The 20,602-nt window shown below is 55.6% G+C and overlaps 1 protein-coding gene across 5 annotated transcripts in view; it reads right to left on the minus strand.

The window, feature by feature from the left end:
- The window catches only part of ABCC8 (ATP binding cassette subfamily C member 8), a 163,841-nt gene extending 144,985 nt beyond the window's left edge, over nucleotides 1-18,856 (minus strand). For 2 of the 5 annotated variants that reach the window (XM_077453709.1, XM_077453707.1), the window contains exons 1-3: nucleotides 18,363-18,856; nucleotides 5,872-6,013; nucleotides 2,290-2,411 (exon numbers count right to left, since the gene is read on the minus strand). In XM_077453709.1, coding sequence (XP_077309835.1) covers nucleotides 2,290-2,411; nucleotides 5,872-6,013; nucleotides 18,363-18,510 — 412 coding nt within the window. In that variant the 5' untranslated portion in view covers nucleotides 18,511-18,856. Of the gene's footprint in view, nucleotides 1-2,289; nucleotides 2,412-5,871; nucleotides 6,014-14,672; nucleotides 14,693-14,951; nucleotides 14,979-18,362 lie in introns of those variants that run through there. The other 3 variants (XM_077453708.1, XM_077453712.1, XM_077453710.1) reach the window with 3 other exon arrangements.
- Between the last annotated feature and the right edge of the window lie 1,746 nt (nucleotides 18,857-20,602).

The following is a 20,602-nucleotide window of genomic DNA, read 5'->3' on the forward strand; positions in this document are numbered from 1 at the left end:
TCCATGCTGTTGGAGTTGTAGTACAGTGGTTCATGTTGGGGTTGTAGTACAATGGCCTATGTTGGAGGGAGTAGAACAATGCTCCATGTTGGGGGTGTAGTACAATGTGCCATGGAGGGATAGCAAAATGCTCCAGACAATCCACCACATATACCCCCCCCCCCCCCCCCCGCATTGTGTGGTGTACGATTTTCATGCAGATTGGTGCTCTATGGAGGGGGATGGGACCCCGGGGCAATTGTTCATTCAGATAATGTTCATCTCTGCAGATTGAGGAGAAATCTCCATCTCTGTTAATAATGGACGCTGCGTCTGAATGTCTGCGCTTTCCCGTCTAGTCACATGACCCCCCGGGGCAGATGTAATGATATTAGGAGGTCAGTAATGGCAGCTCACATCTTCTATACGGGTCCTCTGAGAATTTCCTGCTTCAATTCCATCCTTTATTTATCCTGGAAGACAATCTTTGACAGCAGGGGGGCCGAGAGACTGCAGTAACATTGTCCTGTGCTGGGGGAGGAGAGTGTCGGGCTCAGGTATGAGTATAGGAGAGTGTCGGGCTCGGGCCGAGTATAGGCGAGTGTCGGGCTCAGGTATGAGTATAGGAGAGTGTCAGGCTTGGGCCGAGTATAGGCGAGTGTCGGGCTCAGGTATGAGTATAGGCGAGTGTCGGGCTCAGGTATGAGTATAGGAGAGTGTCGGGCTCGGGCCGAGTATAGGCGAGTGTCGGGCTCAGGTATGAGTATAGGCGAGTGTCAGGCTCGGGCCGAGTATAGGCGAGTGTCGGGCTCAGGTATGAGTATAGGCGAGTGTCGGGCAAGGGGCTGTGTAAAGGCGAGTGTCGGGCTCAGGTATGAGTATAGGCGAGTGTCGGGCAAGGGGCTGTGTAAAGGCGAGTGTCGAGTTCAGTGCCGTGTATAGGCGAGTGTCGGGCTCGGGGCCATGTAAAGGCGAGTGTCGGGCTCGGGGCTGTGTATAGGCGAGTGTCGGGCAAGGGGCCGAGTATAGGAGAGAGTTGGGCTCGGGGCTGTGTAAAGGTGAGTGTCGGGTTCAGGGCCGAGTATAGGCGACTTTCGGGCTTGGGGCCGAGTATAGGCGAGTGTCGGGCAAGGGGCCGAGTATAGGCGAGTGTCGGGCAAGGGGCCGAGTATAGGCGAGTGTCGGGCAAGGGTCCGAGTATAGGCGAGTGTCGGGCAAGAGGCCGAGTATAGGCGAGTGTCGGGCAAGGGGCCGAGTATAGGCGAGTGTCGGGCAAGGGGCCAAGTATAGGCGAGTGTCGGGCTCAGGTATGAGTATAGGCGAGTGTCGGGCAAGGGGCCGAGTATAGGAGAGTGTCGGGCTCGGGCCGAGTATAGGAGAGTGTCAGGCAAGGGGCCGAGAATAGGCGAGTGTCGGGCTCAGGTATGAGTATAGGAGAGTGTCAGGCTCTGGGCCAAGTATAGGCGAGTGTCGGGCAAGGGGCCGAGTATAGGAGAGTGTCGGGCTCAGGTATGAATATAGGAGAGTGTCGGGCTCGGGGCCAAGTATAGGCGAGTGTCAGGCTCGGGGCCGAGTATAGGCGAGTGTCGGGCAAGGGGCCGAGTATAGGCGAGTGTCGGGCAAGGGGCCGAGTATAGGCGAGTGTCGGGCAAGGGGCCGAGTATAGGCGAGTGTCGGGCAAGGGGCCGAGTATAGGCGAGTGTCGGGCAAGGGGCCGAGTATAGGCGAGTGTCGGGCAAGGGGCCGAGTATAGGCGAGTGTCGGGCTCGGGGCCGAGTATAGGCAAGTGTCGGGCAAGGGGCCGAGTATAGGCGAGTGTCAGGCAAGGGGCCGAGTATAGGCGAGTGTCGGGCTCAGGTATGAGTATAGGCGAGTGTCAGGCAAGGGGCCGAGTATAGGCGAGTGTCGGGCTCAGGTATGAGTATAGGCGAGTGTCGGGCAAGGGGCCGAGTATAGGAGACTGTAGGGCTCGGGGCCGTGTATAGGCGAGTGTCGGGCTCGGGGCCGTGTATAGGCGAGTGTCGGGCTCGGGCTGTGTATAGGCGAGAGTTGGGTTTAGGATTGGAGTTCATGCGCTGTCAGTGGCAATCAATTCATTGTATATGCTGTACTCCAGCACCCCATCCCCCAGTACTCTCCCCTCACACTGTCGGCTCTGGTGGCCTCCTAGGCTGTGCTCAGTATTGTAGATGGACAGCTCCCCCCACAGGACACACATCAACTTATCTCTCACCAGACAGAAATGACGTGATACAAAGGACCACCCATGAGCAGCAAAGACCCGCCTACTGACCACCAGATGTCACTTACCTATTAACAGCTTTGGGAAGTTGGAGGTCTCGATGTTGTGGTAATAGATGATGGAGGTGATGGCGGCCAGGAAGGCCATAACTGCCGGCATGTAGAGGTGCAGATGACGGGACTTGGAGGACCTGCAGAGGAGAGAGAATCACATCAGAGTGGCGTTGTCCAACACCAACTCTCACCATTGCCCCTACTCTCACCCCAACTCCACCAACGCCCCTACTCTCACCCCAACTCCACCAATGCCCCTACTCTCACCCCAACTCCACCAACGCCCCTACTGTCACTACAACTCTGCCAATGCTCCGACTCTCACCCCAACTCCGCCAATGCCCAGACTCTCACCCCAACTCCACCAATGCTCTGACTCTTAACCCAACTGTGCCAATGCTCCGAATTTCACCCCGACTCCACCAATGATCCAACTCTAACCCCAACTCCACCAATGCTCCGACTCTCACTACAACTCCACCAATGCTCCGACTCTCACCTCAACTCTGCCAATGCTCCGACTCTCACCCCAACTCCGCCAATGCTCCGACTCTCACCCCAACTCCACAATGCTCCGACTCTCACCTCAACTCTGCCAATGCTCCGACTCTCACCCCAACTCCGCCAATGCTCCGACTCTCACCCCAACTCCGCCAATGCTCCGACTCTCACCCCAACTCCGCCAATGCTCCGACTCTCACCCCAACTCCGCAAATGCTCCGACTCTCACCCCAACTCCGCCAATGCCCAGACTCTCACCCCAACTCCGCCAATGCTCTGACTCTTAACCCAACTGTGCCAATGCTCCGAATTTCACCCCGACTCCACCAATGCTCCGACTCTAACCCCAACTCCACCAATGCTCCGACTCTCAATCCAACTCCCCCAATGCCCCGACTCTCAATCCAACTCCGCCAATGCTCCGACTCTCACCCCAACTCCGCCAATGCTCCGACTCTCACCCCAACTCCGCAAATGCTCCGACTCTCACCCCAACTCCGCCAATGCCCAGACTCTCACCCCAACTCCGCCAATGCTCTGACTCTTAACCCAACTGTGCCAATGCTCCAAATTTCACCCCGACTCCACCAATGCTCCGACTCTAACCCCAACTCCACCAATGCTCCGACTCTCAATCCAACTCCCCCAATGCTCCGACTCTCACCCCAACTCCGCCAATGCTCCGACTCTCACCCCAACTCCGCCAATGCTCCGACTCTCACCCCAACTCCGCAAATGCTCCGACTCTCACCCCAACTCCGCCAATGCCCAGACTCTCACCCCAACTCCGCCAATGCTCTGACTCTTAACCCAACTGTGCCAATGCTCCGAATTTCACCCCGACTCCACCAATGCTCCGACTCTAACCCCAACTCCACCAATGCTCCGACTCTCAATCCAACTCCCCCAATGCCCCGACTCTCACCCCAACTCCACCAATGCTCCGACTCTCACCCCAACTCTGCCAATGTACCAATTCCCCCGACTCTGCCAATGTACCAACTCTCACCAATGCCCTGACTCTCACAATGACTCCACCAATGCCCCTGGCTCTCACCTTGATTCCCCAACTCTCACACCAACTCTCACCAATGCCCCGACTCTCACCCCAACTCTGTCACTGCCCCGACTCTCACACTGACTCCACCAATGCCCCGACCCCGACTCCACCAATACCCTGACTCTCACTCAGACTCCACCAATGCGTTGACTCTCACACTGACTCCACCAATGCCCCAATGACACCCCCTCCCCCAATATAGGAGGGGTGGTCCTATCTCTTCTCACCCATACAGTGACTGCACTGTACCGCTCCCCTCAGACTGGCAGCAATACATTGTCTGTGGATGATCCTTCCCTGCAGTTCAACAACAGGCACTGCCTAGTATGTAACACAATAATGGAAATATGGAACAGTAAAACTGTTAAAAGCATGTGACATGACGGGTTCCTTTCAGGGGATCCATAGATCAATCAGCCCAGATAAAGACCAGCGATGTGTCTGCCGCATCACATGCCAGGCAGTGAACTGATCCAGAAATCCCTCCTTGTCTGTAAACAACAGAGAACAATACTTTCTGAGCTCCACCCCCGCCAACCTCCACGGGTTCCCAGAGCGGTTATTGGCTCTAGGAGTGTGCTTCAGTGTAGGATACTAGGCAGCTCAGCGTTCACCAATAAATGAGCCTGCGCAGCCCTACACCATGCAGGAATCACTGAGGTGAACACAGCACCGAGACCTGAAAATAAGGAGAGGTAGAGATCCAACCACATGTCATCACAGATCCCACCCCTGAGGACCCCAGGTGTGCCAGTATCACCTTAGATTCCACACACCCAAGGATCTCAGCCATGTCATTGTCTCCTCACAGATCCCACCCCCTAGGATTACAGCCATGTAATTGTCTCCTCACAGATCCCACTCATAAGGATCCCACCCATGTCATTGTCTCCTCAAAGAACTCACCTCCAAGGATCCCACCCATGCCATTGTCTCCTCAAAGAACTCACCTCCAAGGATCCCACCCATGCCATTGTCTCCCCACAGATCCCACCCCTAAGGGTCCCACCCATGTCATTGTCTCCTCACAGTACACACCGCCAAGAGAGAGGGAGGTGAAGATAGGCAGTGGAATGTTCTGGGACTGAAGGTGAGGACAGGTGGTGGAATGTCCCGGGACGGGAGGTGGAATATTCCGGGACAGGCAGTGGAATGTTCTGGGACGGGAGGCGTGGACAGGTGGTGGAATGTTCCGGGACGGGAGGTGGAATGTCCCGGGACGGGAGGCGTGGACGGGTGGTGGAATATTCCGGGACAGGCAGTGGAATGTTCTGGGACGGGAGGCGTGGACGGGTGGTGGAATATTCCGGGACAGGCAGTGGAATGTTCTGGGACGGGAGGCGTGGACAGGTGGTGGAATGTTCCGGGACGGGAGGTGGAATGTCCCGGGACGGGAGGTGTGGACGGGTGGTGGAATGTTCCGGGACGGGAGGTGGAATGTCCCGGGACGGGAGGCGTGGACGGGTGGTGGAATATTCCGGGACAGGCAGTGGAATGTTCTGGGACGGGAGGCGTGGACGGGTGGTGGAATATTCCGGGACAGGCAGTGGAATGTTCCGGGACGGGAGGTGAGGACGGGTGGTGGAATATTCCGGGACAGGCAGTGGAATGTTCCGGGACGGGAGGTGAGGACGGGTGGTGGAATATTCCGGGACAGGCAGTGGAATGTTCCGGGACGGGAGGTGAGGACAGGTGGTGGAATGTTCCGGGACAGGCAGTGGAATGTTCTGGGACGGGAGGCGTGGACAGGTGGTGGAATGTTCCCGGGACGGGAGGTGGAATGTCCCGGGACGGGAGGTGTGGACGGGTGGTGGAATATTCCGGGACAGGCAGTGGAATGTTCCGGGACGGGAGGTGAGGACGGGTGGTGGAATATTCCGGGACAGGCAGTGGAATGTTCCGGGACGGGAGGTGAGGACGGGTGGTGGAATATTCCGGGACAGGCAGTGGAATGTTCCGGGATGGGAGGTGAGGACGGGTGGTGGAATATTCCGGGACAGGCGTTGTGGAATGTTCTGTCAGTTATCGGCACTCACCCATCGGACACGATACCCTCGGCGATCTCGCAGACGAGGACGAAGAGGAGGATGAAGGTGAGGATCCAGCGCAGGTTGTGTCCTGGGAAGTGCAGCCATGTGCTGTGATGGATGTGAACCTTCGAACTCTGACTGCCCCAACCTGCAACACAAACACCCCCGAGGGGGCAGTTAATCATCAGCACAGAGAGATCGATACCCCCACCCCCCATCACACAGTACAGAGGAGGGGACCAATCCTGGAGTGTTATTTTAGTTTTAGATGGAGTAGGAAATAATGAGACCCCCCCTCCCCCCGCCCATCTTGCACAAGTGTAGCGGCTCCTCTCCTGGACAGAAATTACTTCCTCTGATATCACTGCACACTGTGAGCTTCTCACCATGTGCATTAGAAACTGCAGCAAGTCAGATAGAGCCCCGTCCCATTTCCTGGCTGGAGAACATGCTGACCCCACCCATCAAGACATTTGATATTTGCATAACTCCTCCCGTTACTTGCCTCAGGACTGAGGGCTCCTGGGAGGAGTAGTGAGGCCGGGGGCTGGGATGTTTCCAGCAAGTGATCTACAGCCCCCTGCCAGAACCGCCCAGCAGCCATGATCTGCCCCATGCCAGCCCCGCCCACCAGCCATGATCTGCCCCATGCCGGCCCCGCCCACCAGCCATGATCTGCCCCATGCCGACCCCGCCCACCAGCCATGATCTGCTCCATGCCGGCCCCACCCACCAGCCATGATCTGCCCCATGTCAACCCCGCCCACCAGCCATGATTTGCCCCATGCCGGCCCTGCCCACCAGCCAATGATCTGCTTGCATTGCATAGAGAAGCACAGCGACCCAGTGATGACATCACTGGGACTAAAAAAGGAAGAGAGCGGGGATCTCTCAAAGGAGAGTCCCAGGCTTCTTGGCCTACACAAAGCTGTGGACGGTGGTGAAGCGGTGGGTGGTGGTGAAGCTGTGGACGGCAGTGAAGCTGCGGATGATGGCGGTGAAGCTGTGGATGGCGGTGAAGTTTTGGTTGGCGGTGAAGCTGTGGACGGCGGTGAAGCTGTGTGGCGGTAAAGCTGTGGTTGGCGGTGAAGCTGTGGATGGCAGTGAAGCTGTGGATGGCAGTGAAGCTGTGGATGGCGGTGAAGCTGTGGATGGTGGTGAAGCTGTGGATGGCGGTGAAGCTTTGGACGGCGGTGAAGCTGTGGATGGTGGTGAAGCTGTGGATGGTGGTGAAGCTGTGGACTGCAGTGAAGCTGTGTGGCGGTAAAGCTGTGGACGGTGGTGAAGCTGTGTGGCGGTGAAGCTATGGACGGCGGTGAGGCTGTGGACGGCGGTGAGGCTGTGGACGGCAGTGAAGCTGTGGACGGCAGTGAAGCTGTGGACGGCAGTGAAGCTGTGTGGCGGTGAAGCTGTGGATGGCAGTGAAGCTGTGTGGCGGTGAAGCTGTGTGGCGGTGAAGCTGTGGACGGTGGTGAAGCTGTGGATGGCGGTGAAGCTGTGGATGGCAGTGAAGCGGTGTGGCGGTGAAGCTGTGTACGGCTGTGAGGCTGTGGACGGCGGTGAAGCTGTGGACGGCGGTGAAGCTGTGGACGGCGGTGAAGCTGTGGACGCTGGTGAGGCTGTGGACGCCGGTGAGGCTGTGGACGGCGGTGAGGCTGTGTGGCGGTGAAGCTGTGGACGGCGGTGAGGCTGTGGACGGCGGTGAGGCTGTGGACGGCGGTGAGGCTGTGGACGGCGGTGAGGCTGTGGATGGCGGTGAGGCTGTGTGGTGGTGAAGCTGTGGACGGCGGTGAGGCTGCGGACAGCGGTGAGGCTGTGTGGTGGTGAAGCTGTGGACGGCGGTGAGGCTGTGGACGGCGGTGAGGCTGTGGACGGCGGTGAGGCTGTGGACGGCGGTGAGGCTGCGGACGGCGGTGAGGCTGCGGACGGCGGTGAGGCTGTGGACGCCGGTGAGGCTGTGGACGGCGGTGAAGCTGTGGACGACGGTGAGGCTGCGGACGGCGGTGAGGCTGTGGACGGCGGTGAAGCTGTGGACGGCGGTGAGGCTGCGGACGGCGGTGAGGCTGTGGACGGCGGTGAGGCTGTGGACGGCGGTGAAGCTGTGTGGCGGTAAAGCTGTGGACGGTGGTGAAGCTGTGTGGCGGTGAAGCTATGGACGGCGGTGAGGCTGTGGACGGCGGTGAGGCTGTGGACGGCGGTGAGGCTGTGGACGGCGGTGAGGCTGTGGACGGCGGTGAGGCTGTGGATGGCGGTGAGGCTGTGTGGTGGTGAAGCTGTGGACGGCGGTGAGGCTGCGGACAGCGGTGAGGCTGTGTGGTGGTGAAGCTGTGGACGGCGGTGAGGCTGTGGACGGCGGTGAGGCTGTGGACGCCGGTGAGGCTGTGGACGGCGGTGAGGCTGTGGACGGCGGTGAGGCTGTGGACGGCGGTGAGGCTGCGGACGGCGGTGAGGCTGCGGACGGCGGTGAAGCTGTGGACGGCGGTGAGGCTGTGGACGGCAGTGAGGCTGTGGACGGCGGTGAGGCTGTGGACGGCGGTGAAGCTGTGGACGGCGGTGAGGCTGTGTGGTGGTGAAGCTGTGGACGGCGGTGAGGCTGTGGACGGCGGTGAGGCTGTGGACGGCGGTGAAGCTGTGGACGGCGGTGAGGCTGTGGACGGCGGTGAAGCTGCGGACGGCGGTGAGGCTGTGGACGGCGGTGAAGCTGTGGACGGCGGTGAGGCTGTGGACGGCGGTGAGGCTGCGGACGGCGGTGAAGCTGCGGACGGCGGTGAGGCTGTGGACGGCGGTGAGGCTGTGGACGGCGGTGAGGCTGTGTGGTGGTGAAGCTGTGGACGGCGGTGAGGCTGTGGACGGCGGTGAGGCTGTGGACGGCGGTGAGGCTGTGGACGGCGGTGAAGCTGTGGACGGCGGTGAGGCTGTGGACGGCGGTGAGGCTGTGGACGGCGGTGAGGCTGTGGACGGCGGTGAAGCTGTGGACGGCGGTGAGGCTGTGGACGGCGGTGAAGCTGTGGGCGGCGGTGAGGCTGTGGACGGCGGTGAGGCTGTGGACGGCGGTGAAGCTGTGGACGGCGGTGAGGCTGTGGACGGCGGTGAAGCTGTGGACGGCGGTGAGGCTGTGGACGGCGGTGAGGCTGTGGACGGCGGTGAAGCTGTGGACGGCGGTGAAGCTGTGGACGGCGGTGAGGCTGTGGACGGCGGTGAGGCTGTGGACAGCGGTGAAGCTGTGGACGGCGGTGAGGCTGTGGACGGCGGTGAAGCTGTGGACGGCGGTGAGGCTGTGGACGGCGGTGAGGCTGTGGACGGCGGTGAGGCTGTGGACGGCGGTGAAGCTGTGGACGGCGGTGAGGCTGTGGACGGCGGTGAGGCTGTGGACAGCGGTGAAGCTGTGGACGGCGGTGAGGCTGTGGACGGCGGTGAGGCTGTGGACGCCGGTGAAGCAGGAGGACAGAGCTCTGGGAATGGGAAACGTTTGTAGCGATAATACTGATCAGAGGAAGTCCTCAGCGGGGGAAATCTGGAAGTAGAAGATCTTTTCACACTGAGGTGCTACAGCTCTATAATTAGCGCCTCTCCTGTGTGCAGAGTGAAGCCCCCGAGGGGCTCTAACCCCGGAGCGGTGCTATTGCATGACAATAAAGAAAGTCCAGCAAGCCGCATTTTTTCAGCGCTGTATTCACCGCTCCTAAAGTGCCCCTTCTCATTGGAAAGAATGGGGCAGCGGCACTATGCCGGCGGTTTTGACCCTTTTTCGGCCACTAGCGGGGGAGGGTGGATCAGGATTTCTAGTGGCCTGCAGCCACGAAGCAGAAGGGGTTAAAGTCTGAAGCTGCGCTGCACCTGGCTGACAAGATTCCTTTCCTGGTAAAAAGAATGGAGACCCTGAGAAAAGCCAAGGCCGGGATACAGAAGAAGATTGACTCTGTCTATAGAAAGCTGCCAACCCCAGGAAGGAAATTTATATGACACTAAGCTGACCTCCCTGGGCTTTGAACTGGCCGGTGTGTCAAAGATGCTGTTCTGGAATAACTGGGACCAGTGGGGGAGGTGTACCGCAGTCGTGATCGATGAGGTGGGATTGAGTGGAAGGGCCGAGACTTCTCAGTTCTCATCCTGGGGATCTCATCAAATGCGTCTCCTGAAGGGAAAACTGTGCGGGGGTCTCAGACTGGGGACCCTCCAGCTGTTGTGAAACTACAAGTCCCAGGAGTAGGGTTGCCACCTGTCCAGGATTCACCCGGACAGTTCGGGTTTGGAATCATGCCTCCGGGTTTCAGACTGCCTGAAACCCGGACACATTAGTTAGACTGGACTATGGCTTCCCAGCAGGGTTGCTGGCTGCAGTTGTCTAAGCTGAAAGTGTCTGTTACACTCTTTCACACTGCTCAAAGCCAGCACTAACTCCCCCCCCCCCCCCGAAACACACACACAGATGGGAGAGGAGAGAGGGCTCGATCAGCACCTCTTCCCCCCCACCCCTACCCCTCTGGGTCTGCCCACACTCCAACCCCTGGCGCTGTGCCTCAGAAAAGGAAAGTTGGGGCCGGAAAAATTGGAATTCAGCAGCCTCGGATACATCTGGATGAGAGGTGATGACTGCCAAGGGGTGAGTGAGCTCACCATCCCTCCCTGTCCGTGACTGAAGTCTCCCCCTTTCTTTCTCCTGCCTCTGAGTGAGTACACTAAGGTAAATCAGGGTCCTCCGAGCACCCCTTACATCAGATTTCCCCTTTAAACATGAGGCCACAGTGTTCCCCCTTACATTAGAGTCCTCTCCGTACATCCGAGTTCTCAGTGTTCCCCCTTACATCAGAGTCTGCAGAGTCCCCTCTTACAGTGAAAGGGAACTCAGCGAGTTAAGATGTAAAAAAGGGGAACTCTGTGGGCTCTGATGTAAAGGGGAACTCTTGTTATTAACTTCATATGATTAGAAATGTCATTTAATAGCAAAATATATGTATAGTTTTTACTATAAAAAAAAATTGGCGTGCTCCGCTAAAGTGTTCGGGTTTGACTTGAACAAAAGGTGGCAACCCTACCCAGGAGGCACTGCAAGGCTGACAGGTACAAGCATGACTCCCCCAGGCAGAGGCATGATGGGACTTGTAGTTTTGAAACAGCTGGAGGGCCCCCAGTTTGAGACTCGGACACTCTGGGGGACAGTGAGGAGAAGCATCGGGTTGGAGATGATCTTCCCGCTCTGGAGGATATCAGAGTAGCCCAGGAGACTCAGAGGAGTGACATGGTGGCCTCCCAGCACATGGATTGTGAGACCAGTGCTGCTGCCACTAGTACTCATGATAGGAGCCATGCTGGGGTAATTGGTGTTCATGGTGGGAGCCGTGTTGGGGGTAATTGGTGTTCACGAGGGGAGCCATGCTGAGGGTAATTGGTGTTCATGATAGGAGCCGTGTTGGGGGTAATTGGTGTTCATGATAGGAGCCGTGGTGGGGGTAATTGGTGTTCATGATAGGAGCCGTGGTGGGGGTAATTGGTGTTCATGATAGGAGCCGTGGTGGGGGTAATTGGTGTTCATGATAGGAGCCGTGGTGGGGGTAATTGGTGTTCATGATGGGAGCCGTGTTGGGCTAATTGGTGTTCATGGTGGGAGCTATGTTGGGGGTAATTGGTGTTCACGAGGGGAGACATGTTGGGGGTAATTGGTGTTCACGAGGGGAGCCATGTTGGGGGTAATTGGTGTTCATGATGGGAGTAACACTGGGGTAACTAGTAATGATGTGAATGATGTCAGTGCTGTTTGTAATGATGTAATACTAATGCTGGGACATCTGAATGGGGTCATCGGCAGTCTGAGGCCTCTGAGAATGTAGCGATGGAGGTGTCAGTTCAAAATAACCCTCAGGACTAAACCCCCTCTCCCCCTTTGGTGGATCCACCACCTGCTCCACAAGGGAATGGTGGTCCATCTGGTCATGTCCCTCCTCGGAATGCCCGGAGCCCCTTCTTTTTCTACCAGTAACAGTTATACTGGTCAGGCCTTTAAGAGCAGAAGCGGTCACCGCCGGGTGTGTTTTCCCCTTCATGCAGAGGATCCTCGGAGGTTTACAACCACTTCATGTTGAGGCAAACTAACAATGTTACCCATCACTCGCCAAACTCCTTCATCAGGCGGGAGAGAGGAGTTTACTTCTATGCGAGTCAGCCCAGGTCATGTCCTAAACGTGGTAAATGTGGCCATGTGGCGAGTGTTGGCACGATCCTGAAGTGGGATCTTTGTGGGGAGGTTGGTGGCCACCTGAGTTCTACCTGGGAGAAGGTCAAGTGGTGGGCTCGCCATTTCCAAAAGGATTCCCCAGAGGCCTTCCATAACATGGGTGAGGAATCTGTGGATGATGAACTGTTGGCTGCAGCAGAACATCTAGAGGAGGCTTCATGAATGGGGTGGAGGAGGCTTCATGAATGGGGTGGAGGAGGCCTTCATGAATGGGGTGGAGGAGGCCTTCATGAATGGGGTGGAGGAGGCCTTCATGAATGGGGTGGAGGAGGCTTCATGAATGGGGTGGAGGAGGCTTCATGAATGGGTTGGAGGAGGCTTCATGAATGGGTTGGAGGGAGGCCTTCATGAATGGGGTGGAGGAGGCTTCATGAATGGTGTGGAGGAGGCTTCATGAATGGGGTGGAGGGAGGCTTCATGAATGGGGTGGAGGAGGCTTCATGAATGGGTTGGAGGAGGCCTTCATGAATGGGGTGGAGGAGGCCTTCATGAATGGGTTGGAGGAGGCCTTCATGAATGGGGTGGAGGAGGCTTCATGAATGGGGTGGAGGAGGCCTTCTTGAATGGGGTGGAGGAGGCCTTCATGAATGGGGTGGGAGGAGGCTTCATGAATGGGGTGGAGGAGGCTTCATGAATGGGTGGAGGAGGCTTCATGAATGGGGTGGAGGAGGCTTCATGAATGGGGTGGAGGAGGCCTTCATGAATGGGGGTGGAGGAGGCCTTCATGAATGGGTTGGAGGAGGCTTCATGATGGGTTGGAGGAGGCTTCATGAATGGGGTGGAGGAGGCTTCATGAATGGGGTGGAGGAGGCTTCATGAATGGGGTGGAGGAGGCTTCATGAATGGGGTGGAGGGGCCTTCATGAATGGGGTGAGGAGGCCTTCATGAATGGGGTGGAGGAGGCCTTCATGAATGGGGTGAGGAGGCCTTCATGAATGGGTTGGAGGAGGCTTTCATGAATGGGTGGAGGAGACTTCATGAATGGGGTGGAGGAGGCCTTCATGAATGGGGTGGAGGAGACTTCATGAATTGGGTGGAGGAGGCCTTCATGAATGGGTTGGAGGAGGCTTCATTGAATTGGGGTGGAGTGAGACTTCATGAATGGGGTGGAGGAGGCCTTCATGAATGGGGTGGAGGAGGCCTTCATGAATGGGGTGGAGGAGACTTCATGAATGGGGTGGAGGAGGCTTCATGAATGGGTTGGAGGAGGCTTCATGAATGGGGTGGAGGAGGCTTCATGAATGGGGTGGAGGAGGCCTTCATGAATGGGGTGGAGGAGGCCTTCATGAATGGGTTGGAGGAGGACTAGGAGGACCGGGAGACGAGCCTCGGACCGACGGGCGGTGCTCAGCAGGCCGAGGAGCAGCGGCCGCTTGTTCTCTGGAGAACATTCCCAGTCCAAAAAATAAGTCTACCGGTCAGCCTGCAGGTGGATGGAGCTGATAGCGGAGTCCTGCCATATACACAGCCTGCTATATACATCATATAGGTGAGGGATCTGCTCCTCCATGACCTCCTATCATGAGGGGGGCAGATAAATATTGGCGGTCAGAATGCATAGTGTATAAAATAGGTGCACATAGGGGTAACTACACAGAGTATATAGGGGGGTCAATATGTATAGCATATATATATATATACTCAGTATATAGTGTGTGATATATATATATATATATATATAAATAGTAGGTGTTTATAGGGACTCAGTACATAGTATGTGATATATATATAATGCCAATTTGTATATTGCTTATAGCAGGTGCATATAGGGGTAGTATGTTTCGTGCATATACTAGATGTATATAGAGAGTCAGTATGAATAGTATATAGGGGTCAGTATGAATAGTATATAAGGTTAAGATGAATAGTATATAGGGGTCAGTATGAATAGTATATAGGGGTCAGTATGAATAGTATATAAGGTTAAGATGAATAGTATATAGGGGTCAGTATGAATAGTATATAGGGGCCAGTATGAATAGTATATAAGGTTAAGATGAATAGTATATAGGGGTCAGTATGAATAGTATATAGGGGTCAGTATGAATAGTATATAGGGGTCAGTATTAATAGTATATAAGGTTAAGATGAATAGTATATAGGGGTCAGTATGAATAGTATATAGGGGTCAGTATGAATAGTATATAGGGGTCAGTATTAATAGTATATAAGGTTAAGATGAATAGTATATAGGGGTCAGTATGAATAGTATATAGGGGTCAGTATGAATAGTATATAGGGGTCAGTATTAATAGTATATAAGGTTAAGATGAATAGTATATAGGGGTCAGTATGTATGGTGTGTGTATAATAGGTGTATATGAGGTCAGTATATATTATGCACAGTGTATGGTACAGGTGTGTTCAGTGTAGGTAGGTAGTCGGGTACTGATGAGGAAGGTGATGGGGGGTTACAGTGTATACTTAGTGTAGGTAGGTACTCACCGATGAAGAGGATCGGGAAGGTGATGAAGAGGAAGGTATGGGGGGTACAGTTTATACTCAGTGTAGGTAGGTACTCACCGATGAAGGTGATGGGGGGTACAGCGTATACTCAGTGTAGGTAGGTACTCACCGATGAAGAGGATGGGGAAGGTGATGGGGAAGGTATGGGGTGGGGTACAGTTTATTCTCAGTGTAGGTAGGTACTAACCGATGAAGGTGATGGGGGGGGGGGGGGGGGTACAGCGTATACTCAGTGTAGGTAGGTACTCACCGATGAAGAGGATGGGGAAGGTGATGGGGAAGGTATGGGGTGGGGTACAGTTTATTCTCAGTGTAGGTAGGTACTAACCGATGAAGGTGATGGGGGGGGGGGGGGTACAGCGTATACTCAGTGTAGGTAGGTACTCACCGATGAAGAGGATGGGGAAGGTGATGAAGAGGAAGGTATGGGGTGGGGGTACAGATTATTCTCAGTGTAGGTAGGTACTCACCGATGAAGAGGATGGGGAAGGTGATGGGGGGGTACAGTTTATTCTCAGTGTAGGTAGGTACTAACCGATGAAGGTGATGGGGGGGGGGGTACAGCGTATACTCAGTGTAGGTAGGTACTCACCGATGAAGAGGATGTGGAAGGTGATGAAGAGGAAGGTATGGGGGGGTACAGTTTATACTCAGTGTAGGTAGGTACTCACTGATGAAGAGGATGGGGAAGGTGATGAAGAGGAAGGTATGGGGGGGTACAGTTTATACTCAGTGTAGGTAGGTACTCACCGATGAAGAGGATGGGGAAGGTATGGGGGGGGGGGTACAGTTTATTCTCAGTGTAGGTAGGTAATCACCGATGAAGGTGATGGGGGGGGTACAGCGTATACTCAGTGTAGGTAGGTACTCACCAATGAAGAGGATGGGGAAGGTATGGGGGGGTACAGTTTATTCTCAGTGTAGGTAGGTACTCACCGATGAAGGTGATGGGGGGGTACAGCGTATACTCAGTGTAGGTAGGTACTCACCGATGAAGGTGATGGGGGGGGGGGGTACAGCGTATTCTCAGTGTAGGTACTCACCGATGAAGAGGATGGGGAAGGTGATGGGGAAGGTATGGGGTGGGGGTACAGTTTATTCTCAGTGTAGGTAGGTACTCACTGATGAAGAGGAAGGTATGGGGGGGTACAGTTTATACTCAGTGTAGGTAGGTACTAACCGATGAAGGTGATGGGGGGGTACAGTGTATACTCAGTGTAGGTAGGTACTCACTGATAAAGGTGATGGGGGGTACAGTGTATACTCAATGTAGGTAGGTACTCATCGATGAAGAGGATGGGGAAGGTATGGGGGGGGTACAGTTTATACTCAGTGTAGGTAGGTACTCACCGATGAAGGTGATGGGGCGGGCTACAGCGTATACTCAGTGTAGGTAGGTACTCACCGATGAAGAGGATGGGGAAGGTGATGAAGAGGAAGGTATGGGGGGGTACAGTTTATTCTCAGTGTAGGTAGGTATTCACCGATGAAGGTGATGTGGGGGGGGGTACAGTTTATTCTCAGTGTAGGTAGGTACTCACCGATGAAAGTGATGGGGGGGGTACAGCGTATACTCAGTGTAGGTAGGTACTCACCGATGAAGGTGATGGGGGGGGGGGTACAGCGTATACTCAGTGTAGGTAGGTACTCACCGATGAAGAGGATGGGGGGATACAGCGTATACTCAGTGTAGGTAGGTACTCACCGATGAAGAGGATGGGGAAGGTATGGGGGGGTACAGCGTATACTCAGTGTAGGTAGGTACTCACCAATGAAGGTGATGAAGAGGAAGGTATGGGGGGGTACAGCGTATACTCAGTGTAGGTAGGTACTCACCGATGAAGGTGATGGGGGGGTACAGCGTATACTCAGTGTAGGTAGGTACTCACCGATGAAGGTGATGGGGGGGGGGGTACAGCGTATACTCAGTGTAGGTAGGTACTCACCGATGAAGAGGATGGGGGGGTACAGCGTATACTCAGTGTAGGTAGGTACTCACCGATGAAGAGGATGGGGGTACAGCGTATACTCAGTGTAGGTAGGTACTCACCGATGAAGGTGATGGGGGGGTACAGCGTATACTCAGTGTAGGTAGGTACTCACCGATGAAGGTGATGGGGGGGTACAGCGTATACTCAGTGTAGGTAGGTACTCACCGATGAAGAGGATGGGGAAGGTATGGGGGGGTACAGCGTATACTCAGTGTAGGTAGGTACTCACCAATGAAGGTGATGAAGAGGAAGGTATGGGGGGGGTACAGCGTATACTCAGTGTAGGTAGGTACTCACCGATGAAGGTGATGGGGGGGTACAGCGTATACTCAGTGTAGGTAGGTACTCACCGATGAAGGTGATGGGGGGGTACAGCGTATACTCAGTGTAGGTAGGTACTCACCGATGAAGGTGATGGGGGGGGGTACAGTTTAGTCTCAGTGTAGGTAGGTACTCACCGATGAAGAGGATGGGGAAGGTGATGAAGAGGAAGGTATGGGGGGGGGGTACAGTTTATTCTCAGTGTAGGTAGGTACTCACCGATGAAGGTGATGGGGGGGGGGGGGTACAGCGTATACTCAGTGTAGGTAGGTACTCACCGATGAAGAGGATGGGGAAGGTGATGAAGAGGAAGGTATGGGGGGGGGTACAGTTTATTCTCAGTGTAGGTAGGTACTCACCGATGAAGAGGATGGGGGGATACAGCGTATACTCAGTGTAGGTAGGTACTCACCGATGAAGAGGATGGGGAAGGTATGGGGGGGTACAGCGTATACTCAGTGTAGGTAGGTACTCACCAATGAAGGTGATGAAGAGGAAGGTATGGGGGGGTACAGCGTATACTCAGTGTAGGTAGGTACTCACCGATGAAGGTGATGGGGGGGTACAGCGTATACTCAGTGTAGGTAGGTACTCACCGATGAAGGTGATGGGGGGGGGGGTACAGCGTATACTCAGTGTAGGTAGGTACTCACCGATGAAGAGGATGGGGGGGTACAGCGTATACTCAGTGTAGGTAGGTACTCACCGATGAAGAGGATGGGGGTACAGCGTATACTCAGTGTAGGTAGGTACTCACCGATGAAGGTGATGGGGGGGTACAGCGTATACTCAGTGTAGGTAGGTACTCACCGATGAAGGTGATGGGGGGGTACAGCGTATACTCAGTGTAGGTAGGTACTCACCGATGAAGAGGATGGGGAAGGTATGGGGGGGTACAGCGTATACTCAGTGTAGGTAGGTACTCACCAATGAAGGTGATGAAGAGGAAGGTATGGGGGGGGTACAGCGTATACTCAGTGTAGGTAGGTACTCACCGATGAAGGTGATGGGGGGGTACAGCGTATACTCAGTGTAGGTAGGTACTCACCGATGAAGGTGATGGGGGGGTACAGCGTATACTCAGTGTAGGTAGGTACTCACCGATGAAGGTGATGGGGGGGGTACAGTTTAGTCTCAGTGTAGGTAGGTACTCACCGATGAAGAGGATGGGGAAGGTGATGAAGAGGAAGGTATGGGGGGGGGGTACAGTTTATTCTCAGTGTAGGTAGGTACTCACCGATGAAGGTGATGGGGGGGGGGGGTACAGCGTATACTCAGTGTAGGTAGGTACTCACCGATGAAGAGGATGGGGAAGGTGATGAAGAGGAAGGTATGGGGGGGGGTACAGTTTATTCTCAGTGTAGGTAGGTACTCACCGATGAAGGTGATGGGGGGGGGGGTACAGCGTATACTCAGTGTAGGTAGGTACTCACCGATGAAGGTGATGGGGGGGGTACAGCGTATACTCAGTGTAGGTAGGTACTCACCGATGAAGAGGATGGGGAAGGTGATGAAGAGGAGGAACACATGGGGAACCACATTCAGGGCATCCACGAAGCAGCCGTTATTCAGGACCCCGTTGTCCACATTGTAGGCGGCAGAATTGTTGTCGGTGCCGCAGAATGCCAGGGACATGGTGCTCGGGGATTGCGGGACACAAACAGAAGGGTAGGTAGGCAGGTAGGTGAGGGGGCCCAGTCTGTAAGGTCCCTCTACCTGGGGTACATCTTGTAGGTAGAGGGGAGATCAGGAAGCTCCATGGCACCTCACAAGGTTCCACATTCTTCTGCCCCCTCTCCTGGCATCACATGTCCCAGAGGGTAGAGGGGGGCACAGGGACCACCTGGACACATCACAGTCCCTGGCAGCTCGGGGCACTTCTGGGGGGCTTCTCTCTGGGGGTCTCTCCTGGGTTGGGGGCCCCGGGGTCTCTGTCAGACGTTTGCTGGTCTCAGGTCAGAGTTTGTCCTTTGCTGGTCTCTCTCCGATCTGGAAGACCAGAATTCCTCATCAAGTCTCTCGGGGGCGGGTGGGGGGGGTGTCTTCTGGACTGGGAGGGTAGATGGGGGGTATCTGGAGATCACTGCCTCCCCCTCGTGTTGTAGTCTTTCCTCTCCTGGCTGGATGAAAGGGGGATGAATGCAGTATGGATGGGTGGGGGATATTACATTAGTACCTTAATGCCCCTTGTACAGGATAGATGGGGGTATCAGGACCTTAATGCCCCTTGTACAGGATAGATGGGGGTATCAGGACCTTAATGCCCCTTGTACAGGATAGATGGGGGTATCAGGACCTTAATGCCCCTTGTATAGGATAGATGGGGGTATCTGGCTCTCGGTGCCCTCTGTATAGGGTAGATGGGGGATTCCGGCTCTCGGTGCCCCCTGTATAGGGTAGATGGGGGTATCCGGCTCTTGGTGCCCCCTGTATAGTGTAGATGGGGGTATCCGGCTCTCAATGCCCTCTGTATAGGGTAGATGGGGGTATCCGGCTCTCGATGCCCTCTGTATAGGGTAGATGGGGGTATCCGGCTCTCAATGCCCTCTGTATAGGGTAGATGGGGGTATCCGGCTCTCGGTGCCCCCTGTATAGGGTAGATGGGGGAATCCGGCTCTCGGTGCCCCCTGTATAGGGTAGATGGGGGTATCCGGCTCTCGGTGCCCCCTGTATAGGGTAGATGGGGAATCCGGCTCTCGGTGCCCCCTGTATAGGGTAGATGGGGGTATCCGGCTCTCGGTGCCCCCTGTATAGGGTAGATGGGGGGTATCCGGCTCTCGGTTCCCCCTCTATAGGGTAGATGGGGGTATCCGGCTCTCGATACCCTCCTTATAGGGTATATGGGGGTATCCGGCTCTCGATGCCCTCTGTATAGGGTAGATGGGGGTATCCGACTCTCGATGCCCCCTGTATAGGGTAGATGGGGGTATCCGGCTCCCGATGCCCTCCTTATAGGGTAGATGGGGGTATCAGTCTCTAGGTGCCCCCTGTATACGGTAGATGGGGGTATCCGGCTCTCGGTGCCCCTGTATAGGGTAGATGGGGGTATCCGGCTCTCGATGCCCTCCTTATAGGGTATATGGGGGTATCCGGCTCTCGATGCCCTCTGTATAGGGTAGATGGGGGTATCCGACTCTCGATGCCCCCTGTATAGGGTAGATAGGGGTATCCGGCTCTCGATGCCCCCTGTATAGGGTAGATGGGGGTATCCGGCTCTCGGTGCCCTCTGTATAGGGTAGATGGGGGTATCCGACTCTCGATGCCCTCTGTATAGGGTAGATGGGGGTATCCGACTCTCGATGCCCTCTGTATAGGGTAGATGGGGGTATCCGGCTCTCGGTGCCCCCTGTATAGGGTAGATGGGGGAATCCGGCTCTCGGTGCCCCCTGTATAGGGTAGATGGGGGTATCCGGCTCTCGGTGCCCTCTGTATAGGGTAGATGGGGGTATCCGGCTCTCGGTGCCCTCTGTATAGGGTAGATGGGGGTATCCGGCTCTCGTGCCCCCTGTATAGGGTAGATGGGGGTATCCGGCTCTCAGTGCCCTCTGTATAGGGTAGATGGGGGTATCCGGCTCTCGGTGCCCCCTGTATAGGGTAGATGGGGGTATCCGGCTCTCGGTGCCCCCTGTATAGGGTAGATGGGGGTATCAGGCTCTCGGTGCCCCCTGTATAGGGTAGATGGGGGTATCCGGCTCTCGGTGCCCCCTGTATAGGGTAGATGGGGTAT

Source organism: Lithobates pipiens, unplaced genomic scaffold, assembly GCF_037356315.1.
Source record: "Lithobates pipiens isolate NorthernLeopardFrog02 unplaced genomic scaffold, aLitPip1_a1.2 Scaffold_24, whole genome shotgun sequence".
NCBI lineage: Eukaryota > Metazoa > Chordata > Amphibia > Anura > Ranidae > Lithobates > Lithobates pipiens.